Raw genomic sequence first — 21464 nt, forward strand, 5'->3', positions numbered from 1 at the left:
CTGCGCCATGGGAATTTGGTAATAAGCCTTTTCGAGATCTAGCGTTGTGAAAATTTTCTTATTGTGAAGGCGATCAGCAAAATCCTGAATGTGTGGAATCGGATAACGGTCTGGAACCGTAATTCCATTCAGCTTGCGGTAATCGCCACAGGCGCGCCAAGATCCATCCTTTTAGCCACCATGTGCAAGGGACTGGCCCATGGGCTTTTGGAGTAACGGCAAATTCCCTTATCAATGAGCGTATTGACTTGCGATTTGGCTGAAGCAAGTTTCTCGCCAGATAATCGTCTAGGTCGCTCAGCTACAGGTGCGCCGCTTGTTTTAATGAAGTGACAAACGTTGTGTGCATGGACTCGCTCGAGACAAACCATTTTGTCGATCTTTTGCACATCAGCTGACATATTCGAGGACTTGAGTTCCAGAGATCCAGAGTCGTGTGACGGGTCAGTGGTGCCATGGTGAGGAGTTGACTTTGAGTTGTCAAGCAATCGTTGTTCACTGACGTCGACGAGGAGATGATGTGCGGCAAGGAAGTCTGCGCCGATTATAGGTGTTTGTACATCAGCGATGATGAATGGCCATGTGAACGAGCGATGCAGGGCCAGGTCGAGCTGAAGAGTACAATTTCCATAGGTTTTGATTGTAGATTGGTTGGCGGCATACAGATAAAGTCTGCCGTTGATGCGTGTGTGCGGTGCCATGCTGCGTGGAATCACTGACACCACTGATCCGGAATCAATAAGGAATGATTGGTTTGACAAGCGATCTTTTGATGTGTAGACGCCGGTCCAGGCCAATTTGTTGAATGTTTGGAGCTTTGTGGCTGCTGGTGGTTACTGCGCTACCGTTTACCAGCTGAGTCAACGGTAGCATCTTTAGTTTGACGACTGGTAGCGTGGACATGCTGGCTGGCACTTGCGAGCATTCTCACCGAATCTAGTGTGGTAGAAACATAGTTTCGAACCGACATCATTAGAGCTATCATGTGGATGCCGTGACGATTGGGCATGTTTTGATTGGCGTAGCTCGCCCTGAAGCTTGTCGACTTTTGTAGTGAGCGCTCGTAATGCCGATGTTACTTCTGACATGCCGGTTTGCTTGCCGCTCAGAGCATCAACTTGGTGCTGCTGCTCTGTTAGTGCCGTTGACTCAACAAATGCAGAACCTGGCTCGCTAGCTTCAAGCATTTTATCTGCAATCTCCGCCAATTTGTCAAGGTTGTTCTCGTCCCATACCGAAATGAGCGGTCGGATCGAGTTTGGAAGCTCCGCCAGAAACAACGATCGAATAACTGCCTCGCAGCCCGTGGCTGGTGCTAAGCGCCGCATGTGGTCAAGGATGTCTGACGGTTTCTTGCCAACAGTTTCGCCGCCACGCAAAAGTCTTTTCAGCTTTGAGTCAGATGATTCTGCGAACTTGTCGAGCACGCGCTGCTTTAAAATGGCATATTTGTTTGTCAGCGGTGGCGATGCGATCAGATCCTCCAGTTTGGCAATGACATCCTCCTCCAAATTCACAGATATAATGTCGAATTTGTTATCGTCAGTGACATTATGCAGATGAAATAGGCGATCCAACTGAGAAAACCAAAGCTGAGGATTTGTTTTGTTGAATTTCGGAATGCGAAGTTGCACGCATTGCGATGACAATCCAGCTGGTTGGCCATGTGACTGAAGTTGCTCGAGTTGCTGTTTCACATCCCGCAGTTGTTCTGCGAGGTCTTGATCGTGTGCCTGCATGTTTGCGTCAAAAATTCGACTTCAGTGTCTTGAGCTTGGAATTGCACTGAACGTAAATTGTAGTTGTGTTTTTGCATTCGGGGTCACCACTTTGGCGTCTTCATAGGTGTGAGAGATTTGATGAAAACGCCGTTGTATTCAACTTAACTTTATTGATTGCCAGCATGTGGGCACTAGGTGGATGACAGAGTTGCCACAGCACAAATTTATTAGCGCCATCTGTGTGTGGGGCTTGGCAACATCGCAAAAGATTTTCGCGATAGATGCATCTTGAGGCAGTGAATGTCAAAGAATGGGAAGTTAAGAATGCATCAAAAGTTTAACGCCCTATTGACAAGCCAGTTTTTGTTCTCATTCGTGCTGGTCATGCAATCTGGCAAGTCATTTTCTGAATTGGTCGTGACAAGTCGCACCAGGTGAAAAAAAATATATATAAATTGAGAAATAAGTGCGACGGTCGTTAACGTAACGACAAAATATAAATATTCAGTTAAATAAAAAGTGCATAGTGCGAATAAAGAAATTGTGTGAAAACCCCCTTTTTCGGTCAGCTGCCGATAGCCAACAGGCGGAGATAAAATTTGAGTTTTTATGGTGCCGTCCAAAAGGCAGGGTAACTATTGCACACGGCAGATATAAAGTTTACATGTATTCATGATCTGATTTTTCTTTTAAAATCAGACGGCACGTAGTTTCATATTGTTCTTTTGGATGTTGTTGGTTCTTACGAAGTTAAGCCACCAAGCAAAGCTCACCCACTCCGCCTCGACAGTTGGCAGAACAAAGCTTGTACTAAAGCTTTGAAAGCTTCTGCACGACCGCTGCGAAAGCTGCAGCCGATCAGCTGATAGCTGCAAGCGGAGTCAGCACTGCAATCTGGCAGAATATAGGAGGAGCGATTTGCAGCGCCACCGCGCCGCCGCCACCTCAAATTGCCTTGAGAGTTGTCGCTAAGAGGGACCACCTGAAGAAATGTCTAAGAAGCTGATGACCGTGCCATGGATAATTGTGTTGTTTACTAAATGTACCGCGACATTGTTCATTTTGGGCCTTCTACCACTTAATTAGTGCTTCTTTGTATTCTATTTTGTTCATGTAAAGTCTTGATTGCGTTCATATATATATGTTGAATGGAAGAAAAACTGTGATGTAAATTTACATATGATTTCGTGGTATAATATACTTGGTATCAGATGTAAATAAACTCCATTAGTTAGTTAGTCCTACATATATCTTTTTCGTAAATACTTTTGTTTTCTGTCATGAGTTTGGAATTTTAAAATTACATTTATAATTGTTTACAAAACAATGGAACATCTGGCGTAAAAGCTCAGATCACCATTTGAGTAGAAAGCTTTTGGTTAGGGCTTTAAATTTTTGCTCCACAGCTGCAGCCACAACAACATAACAACACACACACATATCACCGACTGTGAAAGATCTTTCGTCGCTGGAGAATGTTGTAAGTGAGCTTTTTGTTTATACCTACGTAGCTTTTTCTCATATTGTTCGCTACAGAGCTTTTTGTATTGCATCTGTTGAATGCAAAAGTTAAAGACCAAACGAAGTTTATTTTTATTTGTTTTGCTGGCAGCTTCATTTCGCTGCGCCTGAGAAACCTTAAGTTTCTTAGGGCTGGGCTTTTGCCGATGGTCCATTGCCATATAAGGATATGGATTCCTAATTAAATAGTTTTATAGTACATAAAACTATCTGTTAATTAGCGATCCATGTAAAATTGCAATATGAAATATTGTCTATCTATTTCTATTAATCATATTTATTCTATGTATCTATTTATTTAGTTTTAAGTATTTATGAAATAGATTTAAATTAGCTTTAATATTTCAACGTCGTTAGTTCATATTCCGTCCATGTTTTGTTTTGTTGCCTTAGTTGCCTTTTCTTTATGTTTCTTAATTTAAATAAATTTATTATAATGTTTAGTATGTGCGAGTAATTTTTCAAATTTGGAACCATGCAGCGTTTGTATGATGAGGGTTGAGTAACGAGGAGCTTCTCTAAGGGATCCTGTCATTTAAATTGATTTTTACATTGGCTTTGCAGGATCACGGTAATTCTGGAGACTTAAAGTTTCCGAAGGATTCCTATTTGCCCAATACCACCATATCTATGCCATATGTGTTGCTTGCGGATGAAGCTTATCCTCTTTTGGACTGGGTTCTTCGACCATACGCCAGAAGAAATCTAACATTGGAAAATGAATATTTTAATAGTCGTTTGTCCAAAACGCGAAGGTGTGTGGAATGTGCATTCGGCATAATTAACTCCAAATGGAGAATATGATGGAAGCCAATTGAAACAACACCACCTAACGCAGAAACTATTGTTAAAGCAATTTGTATACTGCATAATACAATGTTAGATTTAGAAAATCTGGACACTCATATGCAAGAGGAGAACAATTTATAAGGAACAATCCACAAAATATATTTGAAAGTTCAAAGAAAAGAGGTCGAATAATCAGAGACACGTTTCGTAGTTCTGTTTGCAGCCATAGAAAAGCTGATAGTATTTAAGAATTTGTTTTCCAATTATCTCACTTTGTATAAATATTAATTAAATTACTTACCATCAACATTCAATTCCTTTGAAATATCATTCCAATTTTGATCAACAATATGCCTATTGTGGTAAAGTTTATGTTGCTGATCCCATAAACAACGTTTTTAAACACAGCTGCAATCAATTCTTCGTTTATAATTGACATTTTAAAACACGTGTGCGTTGAGCAAATCACAAATCACAAGTAACAAGCAAAAAGCATGGGTACAACATAACAGCAAAGGCAAAATAGCAAGCGAATCGTCTTCAAAATCAGTACAGCACCGTTTGAAGCGAATTGCTTGCGTTTCGTCTTCATCTTCGTCTTCGGCTTTGCGCGCACTCTGTTTGCAGCCTTAGAAGCGCTTACACCGAACCATTTCCTGTTGGGCCACCAACTCTTACGCGTCGTACCAAATGGTTCCATCGGCCGCCAGATTCGATTGCCGTGAATGACATTGTTGTTATTGCAGATGAGAACGGCAAACGAAACAGTTGGCTCAAAGGAGTTGTGGTAGATGTTTTATACCCGCTACCCATAGGGTAGAAGGGTATTATAACTTTGTGCCGACAGGAAATGTATGTAACAGGTAAAAGGAGGCATCTCCGACCCTATAAAGTATATATATTCATGATCAGCGTCAACAGCCGAGACGATCTAGCCATGTCCGTCTGTCCGTCTGTGTGTCTGTGTGTCTGTGTGTCTGTGTGTCTGTGTGTCCGTCCGTCTGTCCGTATGAACACCTAGATCTCAGAGACTACGAGAGATAGAGCTATAATTTTTTTCGTAATTTTAAAGCTAGAGTTGCAAATTTTGGTATATATAATAATAACTATAGTAGTTATGATTCCTGAAAATTTGGTTGCGATCAGATAAAAATTGTCGAAGTTATAAAAGAAATACTTTTGTATGGGCAAAAACGCCTACTTATAAGGGTCTTAGTTACTTTGGCTGACAATCTGGTATATTGAGCCGTCTATGGTATATTTTGAATGCGGTACTATATTGATATACCAAACATATCATTTGGTATATTTTTAGTATTTTATACCCGCTACCCATAGGGTAGTAGGGTATTATAACTTTGTGCCGGCAGGAAATGTATGTAACAGGTAGAAGGAGGCATCTCCGACCCTATAAAGTATATATATTCTTGATCAGCGTTAACAGCCGAGACGATCTAGCCATGTCCGTCTGTCCGTCTGTCCGTCTGTGTGTCTGTGTGTCTGTGTGTCTGTCCGTCCGTCCGTATGAACACCTAGATCTCAGAGACTATAAGAGATAGAGCTATAATTTTTTTCGACAGCATTTGTTATGTTTGCACGCAGATCAAGTTTGTTTCAAATTTTTGCCACGCCCACTTCCGCCCCGAAAATCAAAAAATCGAATAACAAGCGTAATTTTAAAGTTAGTGTTGCGAATTTTGGTATATATAATAATAACTATAGTAGTTATGATTCCTGAAAATTTGGTTGCGATCAGATGAAAATTGTCGAAGTTATTAAAGAAATACTTTTGTATGGGCAAAAACGCCTACTTACTAGGGGTCTTAGTTGCTTTGGCTGACAATCTGGTATATTGTGCCGTCTATGGTATATTTTGAATGCGGTACTATATCAATATACCAAATATACTATTTGGTATATTTTTAGTATTTTGCAGTATATTCGGTATATTTTGAGAAAATTATCGCAAAATATATTTCTTTTATTCAAAATGGGTAGCGGGTATCTCACAGTCGAGTGCACTCGACTGTAGCTTTCTTACTTGTTTTAAAGTATTTTCGGTATATTTTCAAAATGATACCGCAATATTTTGCCTTTATTAAAATGGGTAGCGGGTATCTCACAGTCGAGCACACTCGACTGTAACTTTCTTACTTGTTTTCTACTGGGGCTTTGCAAGGGCATTTCCCTTCCCGCTTCCCTTACGACAGCGTTATTTACTTTTGATTTGTATGTGAGCCCAAGTATAGGCAACAAATTGTGAAGAATACAATAGGGATTTGTGTGCGCAGAGCACGAGTGTAAGTAAAATTATGAAAATTTTAATGAAGTGTACAAAATGTAATAAGATAATAAAGATTTCAGCAGATTTTGATCCACTACAAAGTTGTTGTTTTCGAGTAGTGGACTGCTCGAAGTACAACCAACGGGACACCAACTAAGGCGCGGATCCGGTGCCAACAGTATTCTTAAGATATGAAAAATCAGTTAAATTTTGAATATAAAAGTTCTTTCTCTCAAACTTATTGGAATTTAGCTGGCGCGCAAGTTTCTTGTAGCTCCAGAGCGAGGAAAATTGATTAAGTTCAATTGCCAAGACAACAACTGAGTTCTGCTCAGTTTCCTAACGGAAACCGAAATCACAAGATCGCAAACAAGCGAACATCCGAGACACCATAGGGAGAAACCCCATGTAAGCTAGTTGTTGAGCCACTAAGCTTTTTAGTAGCTTTATTTTTGCACGAATATTATTTATAAATGAAACACGCGAATTTCAATTAATTGTATATTGATATGGTACATATGTGCATATATGTAACCACTTAATATTCTTTAGCTGTGGCTGGAGCAAGTGTCCAGCTTCGCCACCGACACGATTTACAAGAGAGTCAATTCAGAAGTGAAAAGCAATAGCCGATCGAACGGCAAGCGATCGCTAACAGAGAGCATGCAGCGCTGACGGCAGCATTGCATTAACATGCGCTGTCTGCTGCTCCCGACATACTCGCCGTTGAAAGCCTATATATATTCCTGATCAGCGTCAACAGCCGAGACGATCTAGCCATGTCCGTCTGTGTGTCTGTCCGTCCGCCCGTATGAAACACTGGATCTCAGAGACTTTAAGATATAGAGCTATAATTTTTTCCACAGCATTTGTTATGTTTGCACGCAGATCAAGTTTGTTTCAAATTTTATGCTGCGCCCTCTTTCCACAAATCAAAAAATCGAATAACAAGCGTAAGTTTAGAGCTAGAGGTGAGAAAAGGTATGTATAAAAATAACTATGGTAATTGTGATTCCTAAAAATTTGGTTGCGATCAGACAAAAATTGTGGAAGTTATTAAACAAATACTTTTGCATGGGCAAAAACGCCTACTTACTAGGGGTTTTAGTTGCTTTGGCCGACAATTTGGTATATTATGCCGTCTGTAGTACGAGCAACGCCACACCAACCAAGGCACGGATCAACATTGTGAAATATTCAGTTTCATTCTGAATTATTCTGTCTCATCGGAAACATTCAGTCTGGATCAGGCTTTGGAGGTATCGTGTGCCAACACTCAAATGTATTTTGATAGTTCGGTATATGGTACGGTGATCAACAAGCTCCACTGCCATATCAAGCAAACACTGCAGCAGCGATGAGTGATATGGTCACTGGATTGTCACAGCCGGGATCAATGGGATTACCCAGTAATCTTGAGCTGAGATCTCCCTACTTTCAGAGGAAAGCCTGACGAATGGCTGCTGCTCATTAGCAATTATGAGCAGTCGACGGAAAGTTGTGGATTCAGACCATTAATAGTGCACGCCGCGTTACAAGGAAAATTAAGAGACGAGCCAGCGATAAAAGCAGATAATTTGGACTCCGTCATTCGACTAGCCCTTGCTGTCCAAAATTACTGTGCAACCATGTCTGCATTGGGTCTTCATGAGCTTTTGCATGATCCTGTCTTGTTGAACGAATTGGTCGCAAAGATGCCGAGCAGTTTGAAGTTGGACTGGGTTCGACACCGATTGGCAAATCAAAGCATTAACATGGCCACATTCGACAATTGGCTTTTTAATGTGGCAATGTCTGCCAGTATGGTAATTCCGTATGATGTCGGACGAACGATCTCAACCAAAGCTTCAAAAGAAAGGTTGTTTGTACACAGTGTTACCGACAACAATGAGGAGACATAACAGCTGGGAGTTTGCGAAATCGAAACGGCTATGTTTCTGTTGTTTCTGGCGGCACCTCGTACGAAACTTTAAAGCTAAAAGAAACCTGTGGCGTTGATGGATGTAAATCAATTCACCACGTAGTACTGCATACCGACGCAGGCAGTGATGGCAGAAACAAGCTGACTGGGCAAACAGTGCCTCGATCTGACAACAAAGAGGTGTCTTCAATCATGTTTAATGGAAAGACGGCAAGTAGCCCTCTCTTTCGCTATATCCTGATAACGATCCACGGCAAATCCAAATCCGTGAAAACATTTGCTTTGGCCGATGAAGGAGCTGCATGCTTTTTAATTGAAAGATCCTTGTCGGACGAGCTCGAGCTAGATGGACGGCAACTCAATGAAATGGACAGGTGATGTTTCTAAGGTTGAAAACAATTCGCAATTGTTGGACGTGTAACAAACCGATTATACACAGCCTATGATAACGTACTCTGCTTACGGGGCCGACTGTTGCTCAGGGCGAATGGGGTGGGTTTTTGTTATCTATAGGAGCTGAGGTTACATTATTAAAAGAGGTAAGCAGAGTTTATCGATATCTTAAACGGCAAAATCTGAAATGGCATACGAACAAGCCTAAAAGTCGAAGATCCTAGATGTCATGGATCCTCTTCTATACCCTCCCGTCCTGTAAAGCCCATTATGGTCTTTACCCTTTTATAGTTTGATTTATGACACACAACTATACTCAGGTGCCCGAAAGGCTTAATTTAATTCATTTTCAATAATATCATTACGTTAAGATTTCATATTCGGACTCATTTTCAAGGGCCTGCAACTCTTCTTAATATTTAAGGTAATACAAAAACTATATATGTGTTAAACCCTATACTGTTGACATAATTATATTTTCAATTATCGGCCAAGCTGTACTCACATACTTTTAGTTTTATAAAAATGTACACAACTCACTGATGATCAGGCCTGATGATGAATGATGTATGTGTGGTGTTTTATTTTTGTTGAGGAGATGATGTTTGTTTGCTGTGTGAACTTCCAAAGAGAGAATTAGAATAATGTTAACAGCATTGAATATCGGCTACATACCATACCATGTACTTATAAAACTATGTATATTACAAGAATAAGAAAGCTACGTTAATTCATTCATTTTACTTTAACATTAATGCAAATACCAGTACTTTTAAATTATACAAACTAATTAGCGGCAAATAGGTTATGGGCTATTAGCCGCGGAAAATCCTCATAGACGGCGACAATACTTGGGATGCTCCTATGGGGGCATCAATGTTCAGAACATAGACAGCAACTATGCTCTATCCCTCCTTTGAACGGCACATGGGTCCCTGTTAGCCGATGCTAATAATTTTGGCGCGGCCCTATGGGGCAGCACCGGTAGGAGACGTGTCGATCCTCTGCTCGACTGCTTTTCGCCTTTTCGAATTAGTCAAGTTAGCCGGTCCTAACAATTTTAGTGCGGCCCAATGGGGTAGGAACAGTGGCAATCTTCTTTGCTTTTCAGCTTATGTATATGCCCACTGTAACTCCAGGCCGATAATGCGCAGGGGAATATACTATATGGCGGTGGCCAAACTGTTTAAACGCTTTCTAAACGTTTATAAACCCACGCCGCGCTAACTTCCAAAGGCCTAAAACATTTCTTATTAGAAATGTGTATATGCCTATGTACTCTACGTACCTTAAAATTATCGAAACAAATGCTCTTGTGGGTATATCCACGCAGATGGAGAAATATTTTCCTTTAATACAATTCAACGCTGGATTGCTGAATTTTATATATATGTTAAATTTTGTACATCAATTTTTCCAAATGGTCCACGCGCCTTGGTACCAGAAACGGAAAAGGAAAATTTCTTCTAATGTGTCTTCGATAATATTGAGCTTATACAGAGTTGATCTCCACTATTCGATCAATCTCTGTAATTTATTTGTGTGAATGGTAAGTTACTGTCAAGGGCTGCTAACTCGACTAAGTGACATGTAATATGCGATTAATCGATATTAGTCAGCTGGATATGTTTACCTATCGCGAAATGGCCAGAATTTGCAAATGCAAATTTAAAATTTAAATTGCACCACAGGTTTGAAGACAGTGGCAAACTGTCGCTCAAAGCTGAAAAAGGGTGATGTTTACCAAAGTGAAAAGTGCCTAACTCCTTCCCATCTAAATCTTCAAGAAGATACAACGAGTTGCCGATCTTGCTTTTGATTCTGGCTTTTACTCCTACAGGAGCCAATTTGGCGTTGAAATTATTGGCCTGAGAAACGCACTTTACTACGCAAATCATACGAATTTTGATTGGTGTTATACGATTTCTCCAGGTTTTTATACCCGCTACCCATAGGGTAGAAGGGTATTATAACTTTGTGCCGGCAGGAAATGTATGTAACAGGTAGAAGGAGGCATCTCCGACCCTATAAAGTATATATATTCTTGATCAGCGTCAACAGCCGAGACGATCTAGCCATGTCCGTCTGTCCGTCTGTGTGTCTGTCCGTCTGTCCGTCTGTCCGTCTGTCCGTATGAAACACTGGATCTCAGAGACTATAAGAGATAGTGCTATATTTTTCGACAGCATTTGTTATGTTTGCACGCAGATCAAGTTTGTTTCAAATTTTTGCCACGCCCACTTTCGCCCCCGCAAATCAAAAATCGAATAACAAGCGTAATTTTAAAGCTAGAGTTGCGAATTTTGGTATATACAATATTTACTAGTAGTTATGATTCCTGAAAATTTGGTTGCGATCAGATAAAAATTGTCGAAGTTATTAAAGAAATACTTTTGTATGGGCAAAAACGCCTACTTACTAGGGGTCTTAGTTGCTTTGGCTGACAATCTGGTATATTGTGCCGTCTATGGTATATTTTGAATGTGGTACTATGTCGATATACCAAATATACCATTTGGTATATTTTAGTATTTTTGCAATATATTCGGTATATTTTGAGAAAATACCGCAAAATATGTTTCTTTTATTCAAAATGGGTAGCGGGTATCTCACAGTCGAGTACACTCGACTGTAGCTTTCTACTTGTTCTTAATGTTTGCACGAATTTTTGTAAATTCATCTAATCGTTCTAATCTTTCAGCACCTTCATTTAGCAATTCTAAGTTTTCTAGCAGTTTATAATCCTGCGCATGGTAAATCATTTGCTGTCCAAATACTGCTAAATAAGGAGACATGGCGATAGATTGATGAAGATGGGAGCGCAATGCACAATTGATACGATCCAGATATTGATCCCAATCACGTTGATCTGATCGCAAATATGATCTCAATGCAGCATTGAGCTTGAGGCGAAAACGCTGCAGTGAATGTGTGTGCTACTCCATATTGGTTAAGGAAGGAAGAAAAGTCACGACCCTTGAACTGGCTGCCGTTGTCACTGACAACAACTTCCTGCACACCAAAGCAGTTAAATATATCACTTAATATAGTGATGATTATCTGCGATGTGAATCTTTTAGCCGCTTTTAAAATGTAAATTTTGAAAAGTGGTCTAAAATGATGAAAATGCCAATATTTCCTCGCTTCGACCTTGGAAAGGGTCCAATAAAATCCAAATATAACCTTTGAAAAGTCTCTCAGTAACGATCTGCTGACCCATTGGTGGCTTGAGAACGTGAGTTGGATATTTGCAGGTCCTGCAAGTCCTGCAGGGGCATCTGCCACGATGTTTTGTGAACCTTTTCTATGTTCTATAGTGAAGTTAAACCATTGCAATTTAATAGCCCATCACGCTAATCTACCACTCAAATCTTTTGATTCATGAGCCACCGTAAACTCGCGTGATCGGTAACTACTTTGAACTGATGTCGCATTGCACGATAAAGGTTTTTCATAATCAGCATGAACCAGCAACGGTGCTGTACAAAGTTAAATTTTTATAAGCTCAAATGCTTCTTGAGCTCTTGTGTTTCAAATTAGGCTTTTGCCACGCAATAAGTCACTTAGAGGATGAACAACCGCAGAGTATTGTGGAACGAAACGTTGATACCAACCGGTCATGCCAAAAACTTTCTAAATTGTCTCTGTGTTTTGGGGACCGGGAAGTCATGTACAGCGCGAACCTTATTGGTACGGAATTACTTGGTTCATTAATCGACACATGGTCTGAGGTGCATTGCACAACCCAAATGGCATTCGTTTGAATTGATATAATGGACGATTAGTAATTGAAAATGCGGTTTTAAGTCGAGATTGGGGTTCCAATGCGATCTGCCAAAATGCATCCTTAAGATCTATCTTGGAGATACATCTCACTTGGGGAGTCTACTTAAGATACCCTCTAGATTGGGCATTGGATAAGCATCTTTAATAGATGCTTCATTTAATTCCGGGAATCCAAGCAAAATCCTATTTTGTTTGGTTTGACTAATAGTACAATTGGAGATGACCATTCGAATGCTGGAGCTTCTTCAATTACACCCAGTTCTAACATTCGGTCTATCTCTGAAACTAACAGTTTTTCTCTGGCAGGTGTCAAAGGGTAGTTTCTTTGTTTAATAGGTTTGGAATTGCCGGTATCTATTTTATGCTCTAATAAATTATTAAGGCCAAGTCCATCGCTTGTTGAAGCAGGAAATTGCTCAATAACAGTTTGAAATTGTGCACTCTGGCTGAGAGTTAGAGGCAACTGATTATTTTCGGCTTCGATAGCTCCTATTTCTTCCATCATAGGAGTTTGGACGATTGTAATACCTAATTTTGTCCATGAATCGATTCCGATAATGACATCAATCTTAATTTCAGGTACTATAACGAAATCGATTTCAAATGGGGAATGGTTGTAGATCAGTCGGGCGATAATTCGTCCAATTATATGTTGTCTTTGACCATCGGCTGTTCGAACATTGCCAGTCGTCTTACGATATTTCAACTTTTCATTGATAATACGATTAGCAAGACTTCCGCCAATAATACTTTTATTTGCTCCACTATCCAGTAACGCCAACCATGGCTTGCCAAGGAGGTCAATTCTAATAAATGGTCGATTATCTTGTTTGGTATAAGTAATGGTCGATACTGTGCAATATTTTAATTCACGCTTCGACTTCCAGTATTCTTGGAGGCGTTTGGAAGATCTAGATTTACGATCTTTAATCGAAGGGGTTAGTAATGTTTGTCATTAGTGGATCCGAGGCTTTGAGCGGATATTCGTTACCTAATTGGGACGAACATCCTGTAGTGCATTTTCGGATGCGGATTGCAGTGACCACACTTCGGCTTATATGTATTTAAAGCACCACAACCGTAGCAAAACACTCTACGAGGCTTTAAACAGTCTTGGTATCTATGACCCAACCCATCACAGTTCCAACATTTGATCTTGTCTGACATTTTTACCGCATACACACTGTAAAAATTACGAAAATCGAAATATATATTGTTGTTGTTGGGAGCAAAAAAGATGAGACACTTTGAGGGCTGCTGATGCGCAAATTAAAAACACGTCTGATTCGTTTGCTAGTTGCGAAAGGAGAGAGCGACAATTTATTGTTTGCCGGTTATTCCGACATTAGTAGTTAAAGGTAGTTAAAGTTGAGCGAAAGCTTATAACTAAAATGTAACAACTGTAGCAAAGAGCGCAAGATTGAGTAAATGTAACTGCTCAGTTAGGCTGAGCAGGCTACAGTGGACAAGGCGCTTGATTTAACACACACTGTTGGACTCTGTGATTTCTTCTTCCGGAATGGAATCAGAATCTTGGTAAAGAAGTTTTCATGCTTATGACATTCTCGACGCAAACTTGCCAATGTTACTGTGTCAACGTGCATCAGCTCGTGATACAGCTCAGGCTTTAAATTGTTTCGCACTTCTGCCACTATTTCCTCATCCGATAAAGGATTGCGTAAACCATCTGCGATGGATACCATTGCATCGAGGAAATCATCAAAGCATTCATTGCGGCCTTGTTTACGCCTTCGCATCGCATCTTTGATATCTCGATCGCTGCGTTGATCTCGATATCTCTCTCGTAGACGAGTACACAAAATGAACCAGTTCATCTCGTGTTCTATTCGGTGACAACGCCAAAAGAAGTTTAAGGCTGTCCCCGTGAACAAAATATGACCGTATTTATAGAGAAGATCAAAATCACCATTCAAGCACTGCTCGGTTAAGCAACTTACTCTATAAATGAAATCTTCAATAGAAATGTCTGTGCCAGAGCCACTGAACTTGATATGCCAAATGGATATCACATTCGTAGCTTTATCTGAGCGTACGTCAGTAGACTGTTACGAATCACTAGTGTAATATTCGTCTGGTGCTGGTGGAAGGATTACTAGTGTGGCGTACGCGCTGGCTTCTCCGGGCTTTGCCCAGGTAGCATGGGGTTAAATAAAAGGCCAACTAATAGGACGCACCACTTATAATAATAATACATTTAAAATTCGTACATATGGGAAGACAGAGAAGAGGGAGTGTAATGGGAAGGTTACATTAAGCAATAGTGAAAGAGACGAGAAAGGGAAGGAGAGGAAGGTAGGTTAACAAAGAAGACGGAGCCACTCTCTAATGCAACACAGCTGGTATTGTGTGCAGACGCCCACCCTACCATGATCCTGCATTCATTGCCAAAAACTAAAAATTTTCAGGATCTCTAAAAGGCAGTGGTTCGGCTAACCTACTCCTGCTTGGTGATGCATGGCTCCAAATAAAATTAAACAAATAAGCGGGCGTACTTAATTTATTAACAGATAACAAAAATAATTTGAATATTAACAAACATTATTAAATGACAAGAAAAAATGAGAAGAAAAATAAATAAATAAATAGATTAACGGACTAACATGGTAAGTGTGTATGAGGCAGAAAATTTTTTATTTTTTTTAAGGCAAAAAGGAAAGAATAAATAAATAAATACTAAAAATAATTAACCTATAAATATAAGATATGTGCTAGCATAAATATAATATAAATAATTATTTTAGAAGTATTACATGGAAATAAAATGAAGTGAAACTAAAATGATAGTAAAAATTAACTAATTAACTAATGCATTGCTAGCATTTAGAATATAGGCAAACATTATATTGAAATTAAATGTGGATCAGCTGATGCCTGTCACTCAAATAAATGACTTGCTATTGCCAGTCTCGCAAGGTCATTGACCGCTGCGACTGCAAATAGCTGTAGCAGCGCTATGGTCAGAGGACCACAAGCAAACGAAAGCTTTAGCTCTAGCTCGTAAGAAATCAATAAGTTAGAATGAATTGTAACGTGTAACGAAGCTTGTTCGTTTAAGAAGCCGGTGGACTTGTAACGATACGAAAGGCGTACGCGATCGCTACGGCTGTTGTCTGGTCGGATGGGTGTGGGCAAAGAGAAAAATCCTTTCCGCTACGTGCTTCCGTAGATTAATTACATTATTAATAAATTCGCGAACTTAAAGAAGGGGAAAATGGGGAAGAGACATACAAGGACAGTAAACAAAAGAGTTGAAAGTAAACTAGAGAAAAGACAAGTTAGGGATCTACCTTCGACTTGGATCACTTCTCCTTTACGGTGCACTCATTGGTGCAGACGCCCTGCAAAGCCAATGTAAAAATCAATTTAAATGACAGGATCCCTTGGAGAAGCTCCTCGTTACTCAACCCTCATCATACAAACGCCTCATGGTTCCAAATTTGAAAAATTACTCGCACATACTAAACATTATAATAAATTTATTTAAATTAAGAAACATAAAGAAAAGGCAACTAAGGCAACAAAACAAAACATGGACGGAATATGAACTAACGACGTTGAAATATTAAAGCTAATTTAAATCTATTTCATAAATACTTAAAACTAAATAAATAGATAAATAGAATAATTATGATTAATAGAAATAGATAGCTAATATTTCATATTGCAATTTTATATGGATCGCTAAATTAATAGATAGTTTTTATGTACTATAAAACTATTTAATTAGGAATCCATATCCTTATATGGCAATGGACCATCGGCAAAAGCCCAGCCCTAAGAAACTTAAGGTTTCTCAGGCGCAGCGAAATGAAGCTGCCTGCAAAACAAATAAAAATAAACTTCGTTTGGTCTTTAACTTTTGCATTCAACAGATTCAATACAAAAAGCTCTGTAGCGAACAATATGAGAAAAGCTACGTAGGTATAAACAAAAAGCTCACTTACAACATTCTCCAGCGACGAAAGATCTTTCACAGTCGGTGATATGTGTGTGTGTTGTTATGTTGTTGTGGCTGCAGCTGTGGAACAAAAATTCAAAGCCCTAACCAAAAGCTTTCTACTCAAATGTTGTTCTGAGCCTTTATGCCAGATGTTCCATTGTTTACTTTGTAAACAATTATAAATGTAATTCTAAAATTGCAAATTCATGACAGAAAACAAAAGTATTTACGAACAAGACATATGTAGAACGACTTATGGTAACTAATGAAGTTCATTTACATTTGATACATAGTATATTATACCGCGAAATCATATGTAAATTTACATCACAGTTTTTTCCATTCAACATATATGTATGAACGCAAACAAGACTTTAAATGAACAAAATAGAATACAGAGAGGCACTAACTAAGTGGCAGAAGGCCCAAAATGAACAATGTCGAGATACATATACTAAACAACACAAACATCTATGGCACGATCATCAGCTTCTAAGACATTTCCTCAGGTCGTCGCACGGTCACTTGCACATATACCACATCTGGGGTAATGTTGGCGTTCTCCTTGATTTCCCTCTTAGGGACAACTCCCAATGCAAATTGAGGGGGCGGCGGTGCGGTAGCGCTGCAAATCGCTCCTCCTAAATTCTGCCAGATTGCAGTGCTGACTCCCGCTTGCAGCTATCAGCTGATCTGCTGCAGCTTTCGCAGCGGCCGTGCAGAAGCTTTCAAAGCTTTAGTACAAGCTTTGTTCTGCCGACTGTCGAAGCGGAGAGGATGAGCTTTGCGTGGTGGCTTAACTTCGTAAGAACCAACAACATCCAAAAGAACAATATGGAACTGCGTGCCGTCTGATTTTGAAAGAAAAATCAGATCATGAATACATGTAAACTTTATATCTGCCGTGTGCAATAGTTACCCTGCCTTTTGGACGGCACCACAAAAACTCAAATTTTGTCCCCGCCTGTTGTCTAGAGCTGCTGACCGAAAAAGGGGTGTTTTGAAACGCACTATGCACTATTTATATTTTGTCGTTACGTTAACGACCGTCGCACTTATTTCTCAATTTATATATATTTTTTCACCTGGTGCGACTTGTCACGACCAATTCAGAAAATGACTTTGCGAGATTGCATGACCAGCGCGAATGAGAAAAAACTGGCTTGTCAATAGGCCGTTAAACTTTGATGCATTCTTAGCTTCCTATTCTTTGACATTCACTGCCTCAAGATGCATCTATCGCGAAAATCTTTTGCGATGTTAACAAGCCCCACACACAGATGGCGCTAATAAATTTGTGCCAACAAAATATAATTATCCTAAAAGTTTATACTAACATTAAACAATTATTATACATTTAACATTTAACTAACAAAAATTGAATTATTAACATATATATACATAACTTTAATAAATATACTACATTAACTACTTTTTCTACAAATAGAGCCGTGGCGCTGACGGTTTCAATAGCAAAAAAACTTTTGCCTACTTTTAGGCCCAACAAATAAATGTTGGCGGTCCAAGCGACCACTACAATCCCCATTGCCAAAATCACACTTTGGGGTCAACACGCCAAAGAGTGATACTTGCTTGGACGAATTGCTTGATATTCGATTTATTGCTTTTAAATCTGCAGGATATTTTAAAATGAATCGCCCTTGGGTATCTCTTAACTCACAATAACTATTGCTCAACTTATGCTTAATGCGAGATTTCACAAGTGTTGGAGCTAGGTTCGCATTAAAGCCTTTATAAAAATTATTTTGTTGAAACCTTCGCCTATCAACTTCTGGACCAATTCTAAAATCTACTTCTCGACTTCTAAGATTGTACTGCTCTTCTTTTCTTCTTGCTGCCGTTGTATACTCTGTTGAGCCGTTTGCCTTATTCTATCAACGGGATCCGCTCGATGAAAACTAGCTGTACGGTTTTCTTTAAGTTCTAAATTTCTTAGAAGCGGATAGGTATTGCCATTAAGAATCATGTGTTGTCCAAATGCAACACAATATGGACTGACATTTTCTGTTGACTGCCTGCTGGATCGTAACGCACACAAAAGCTGCTCAATCGATTGATGCTGCCGTTGCCTGGCTGAAGACAATTGCCTAGGAGCAGAGTCAACTCTATAGCTTTCAACTTGAGCCGCTGAACTAACTGACAACCTGTGAAAGCCACCTTCACTCGCTTTCGACAAGTCCTGCGGATGCTGGGTTGCTACGTCCTCCGTAATACTCTGCTGCAAACTAACCATTGGTGGCACAACTGGTGCTAGATCTGAATTCGGCTGAACAAGTTCGGGCTTACAAGTCGGTGCAATATTGCTAGAGCCTGTGATTAACAGATTTTGCGCTTCTGCCTGGCTTTTGAACTTTGATAGCGTTTGTTCTTCTGAACTCTGAACTTCTTCTGCCAAACTCATGGATTTGCTTAACGCAGTCTTACAACTTGGGCAGACTTCGTTATTTTCAGTCGCAGTACTGAAACATATATGATGAAAATAGTGATTGCAACTCGTTGTTAGAAGTCGAGCTGGATACTCTACTTCTTTCGAGCATACACCACAGAATGTTTATAAATTGCTAACTAAACAAAAAAAATAATAATAATAAATAAACAGTAAATGCAATCAAACTCAAAAAGATACCAATATAACATAAATAATTTGGAACCATGCAACACTTATCGAAGGAAGAGTTGCTAACTAATAGTCGAAAGTAGATACTGAAAACAAAGAAAATAGGAATCTGAAAAGTTGCTCCAGATATGTCCAACCACAGAAAGATTTCGGTTGCATCTCTACCACTTGCACTCGTATCCACGCAAAAGATAACGACCATGTTCGTGTGTAGTGATCAACACAAAATCAAAAGCGGAAGAACTCCATTGTTTACTTTGCATTGATTGCTATGTTTCTGTCTAGCGGCAAGTTGCAGTTTTATCCGCAAGAAAACTCGGCTCCAGCTAAGACTCCACATAAGCACCAATACAAAATATTCACAACAAGGAAATGGAATAGGAATGGATGAAAAGGATAGGTGGAAGAGTATTTCAAATATTTTTTTCGTTGACAGGCTAGCTAACATAACAATATAATAAAACAATAATGCTAACCTGGCCTCACGTTTGGGCGCCAATTAATATAATTAAACTGTAACGTGTAACGAAGCTTGTTCGTTTAAGAAGCTGATGGACTTGTAACGATACGAAAGGCGTACGCGATCGCTACGGCTGTTGTCTGGTCGGATGGGTGTGGGCAAAGAGAAAAATCCTTTCGCTACGCGCTTCCGTAGATTAATTACATTATTAATAAATTCGCGTACTTAAGGAAGGGGAAAATGGGGAAGAGACATACAAGGACAGTAAACAAAAGAGTTGAAAGTAAACTAGAGAAAAGACAAGCTAGGGATCTACCTTCGACTTGGAGCACTTCTCCTTTACAGTGCACTCATTGGTGCAGACGCCCACCCTACCATGATCCTGCAAAGCCAATGTAAAACCAATTTAAATGACAGGATCCCTTGGAGAAGCTCCTCGTTACTCAACCCCTCCCCATACAAACGCTGCATGGTTCCAAATTTGAAAACTTACTCGCACATACTAAACATTATAACAAATTTATTTATTAAAGAAAAGGCAATTAAGGCAACAAAAGAAAACATGGACGGAATATGAAATAACGACGTTGAAATATTAAAGCTAAATTAAATCTATTTCATAAATACTTAAAAACTAAATAAATAGATAAATAGAATAATTATGATTAATAGAAATAGATAGCTAATATTTCATATTGCAATTTTTATATGGATCGCTAAATTAATAGATAGTTTTATGTACTATAAAACTATTTAATTAGGAATCCATCACAGCTGGTGATGTGTGTGTGTGTGTGTGTTGTTAAGTTGTTGTGGTTGCAGCTGTGGAACAAAAATTCAAAGCCCTAACCAAAAGCTTTCTACTCAAATGTTGATCTGAGCTTTTATGCCAGATGTTCCATTGTTTACTTTGTAAACAATTATAAATGTAATTCTAAAATTGCAAATTCATGACAGAAAACAAAAGTATTTACGAACAAGACATATGTAGAACGACTTATGGTAACTAATGAAGTTCATTTACATTTGATACATAAAATATTATACCGCGAAATCATATGTAAATTTACATCACAGTTTTTTCCATTCAACATATATGTATGAACGCAAACAAGACTTTAAATGAACAAAATAGAATACAGAGAAGCACTAACTAAGTGGCTGAAGGCCCAAAATGAACAATGTCGAGATACATATACTAAACAACACAAACATCTATGGCACGATCATCAGCTTCTAAGACATTTCCTCAGGTCGTCGCACGGTCACTTGCACATATACCACATCTGGGGTAATGTTGGCGTTCTCCTTGATTTCCCTCTTAGGGACAACTCCCAATGCAAATTGAGGGGCGGCGGTGCGGTAGCGCTGCAAATCGCTCCTCCTAAATTCTGCCAGATTGCAGTGCTGACTCCCGCTTGCAGCTATCAGCTGATCTGCTGCAGCTTTCGCAGCGGCCGTGCAGAAGCTTTCAAAGCTTTAGTACAAGCTTTTGTTCTGCCGACTGTCGAAGCGGAGTGGATGAGCTTTGCGTGGTGGCTTAACTTCGTAAGAACCAACAATATCCAAAAGAACAATATGGAACTGCGTGCCGTCTGATTTTGAAAGAAAAATCAGATCATGAATACATGTAAACTTTATATCTGCCGTGTGCAATAACTCCAAATTTTGTCTCCACCTGTTGTCTAAAGGCTGCTGACCGAAAAAGGGGTGTTTTGAAACAATTTCTTTATTCGCACTATGCACTATTTATATTTTGTCGTTACGTTAACGACCGTCGCACTTATTTCTCAATTTATATATATTTTTTCACGACCAATTCAGAAAATGACTTTGCGAGATTGCATGACCAGCGCGAATGAGAAAAAACTGGCTTGTCAATAGGGCGTTAAAGTTTGATGCATTCTTAGCTTCTCATTCTTTGACATTCGCTGCCTCAAGATGCATCTATCGCGAAAATCTTTTTGCGATGTTAACAAGCCCCACACAC

General features: G+C 39.4%; 1 protein-coding gene across 1 annotated transcript; it reads right to left on the minus strand.

Annotated features, from left to right (window-relative positions):
* Positions 1-875: 875 nt before the first annotated feature.
* On the minus strand, positions 876-1739 carry LOC132797720 (uncharacterized). Its single transcript, XM_060809473.1, has one exon. The coding sequence runs from the start codon at positions 1737-1739 to the stop codon at positions 876-878; it is 864 nt and encodes a 287-aa protein (XP_060665456.1).
* Between the last annotated feature and the right edge of the window lie 19725 nt (positions 1740-21464).

The sequence above is a fragment of the Drosophila nasuta genome, unplaced genomic scaffold (genome assembly GCF_023558535.2).
Source record: "Drosophila nasuta strain 15112-1781.00 unplaced genomic scaffold, ASM2355853v1 ctg17_pilon, whole genome shotgun sequence".
Taxonomy (NCBI): domain Eukaryota; kingdom Metazoa; phylum Arthropoda; class Insecta; order Diptera; family Drosophilidae; genus Drosophila; species Drosophila nasuta.

Bases quoted from the DNA above. Each gene is read 5' to 3' on its own strand.
- LOC132797720 (XM_060809473.1), bottom strand. From the start codon at position 1,739: ATGCAGGCACACGATCAAGACCTCGCAGAACAACTGCGGGATGTGAAA.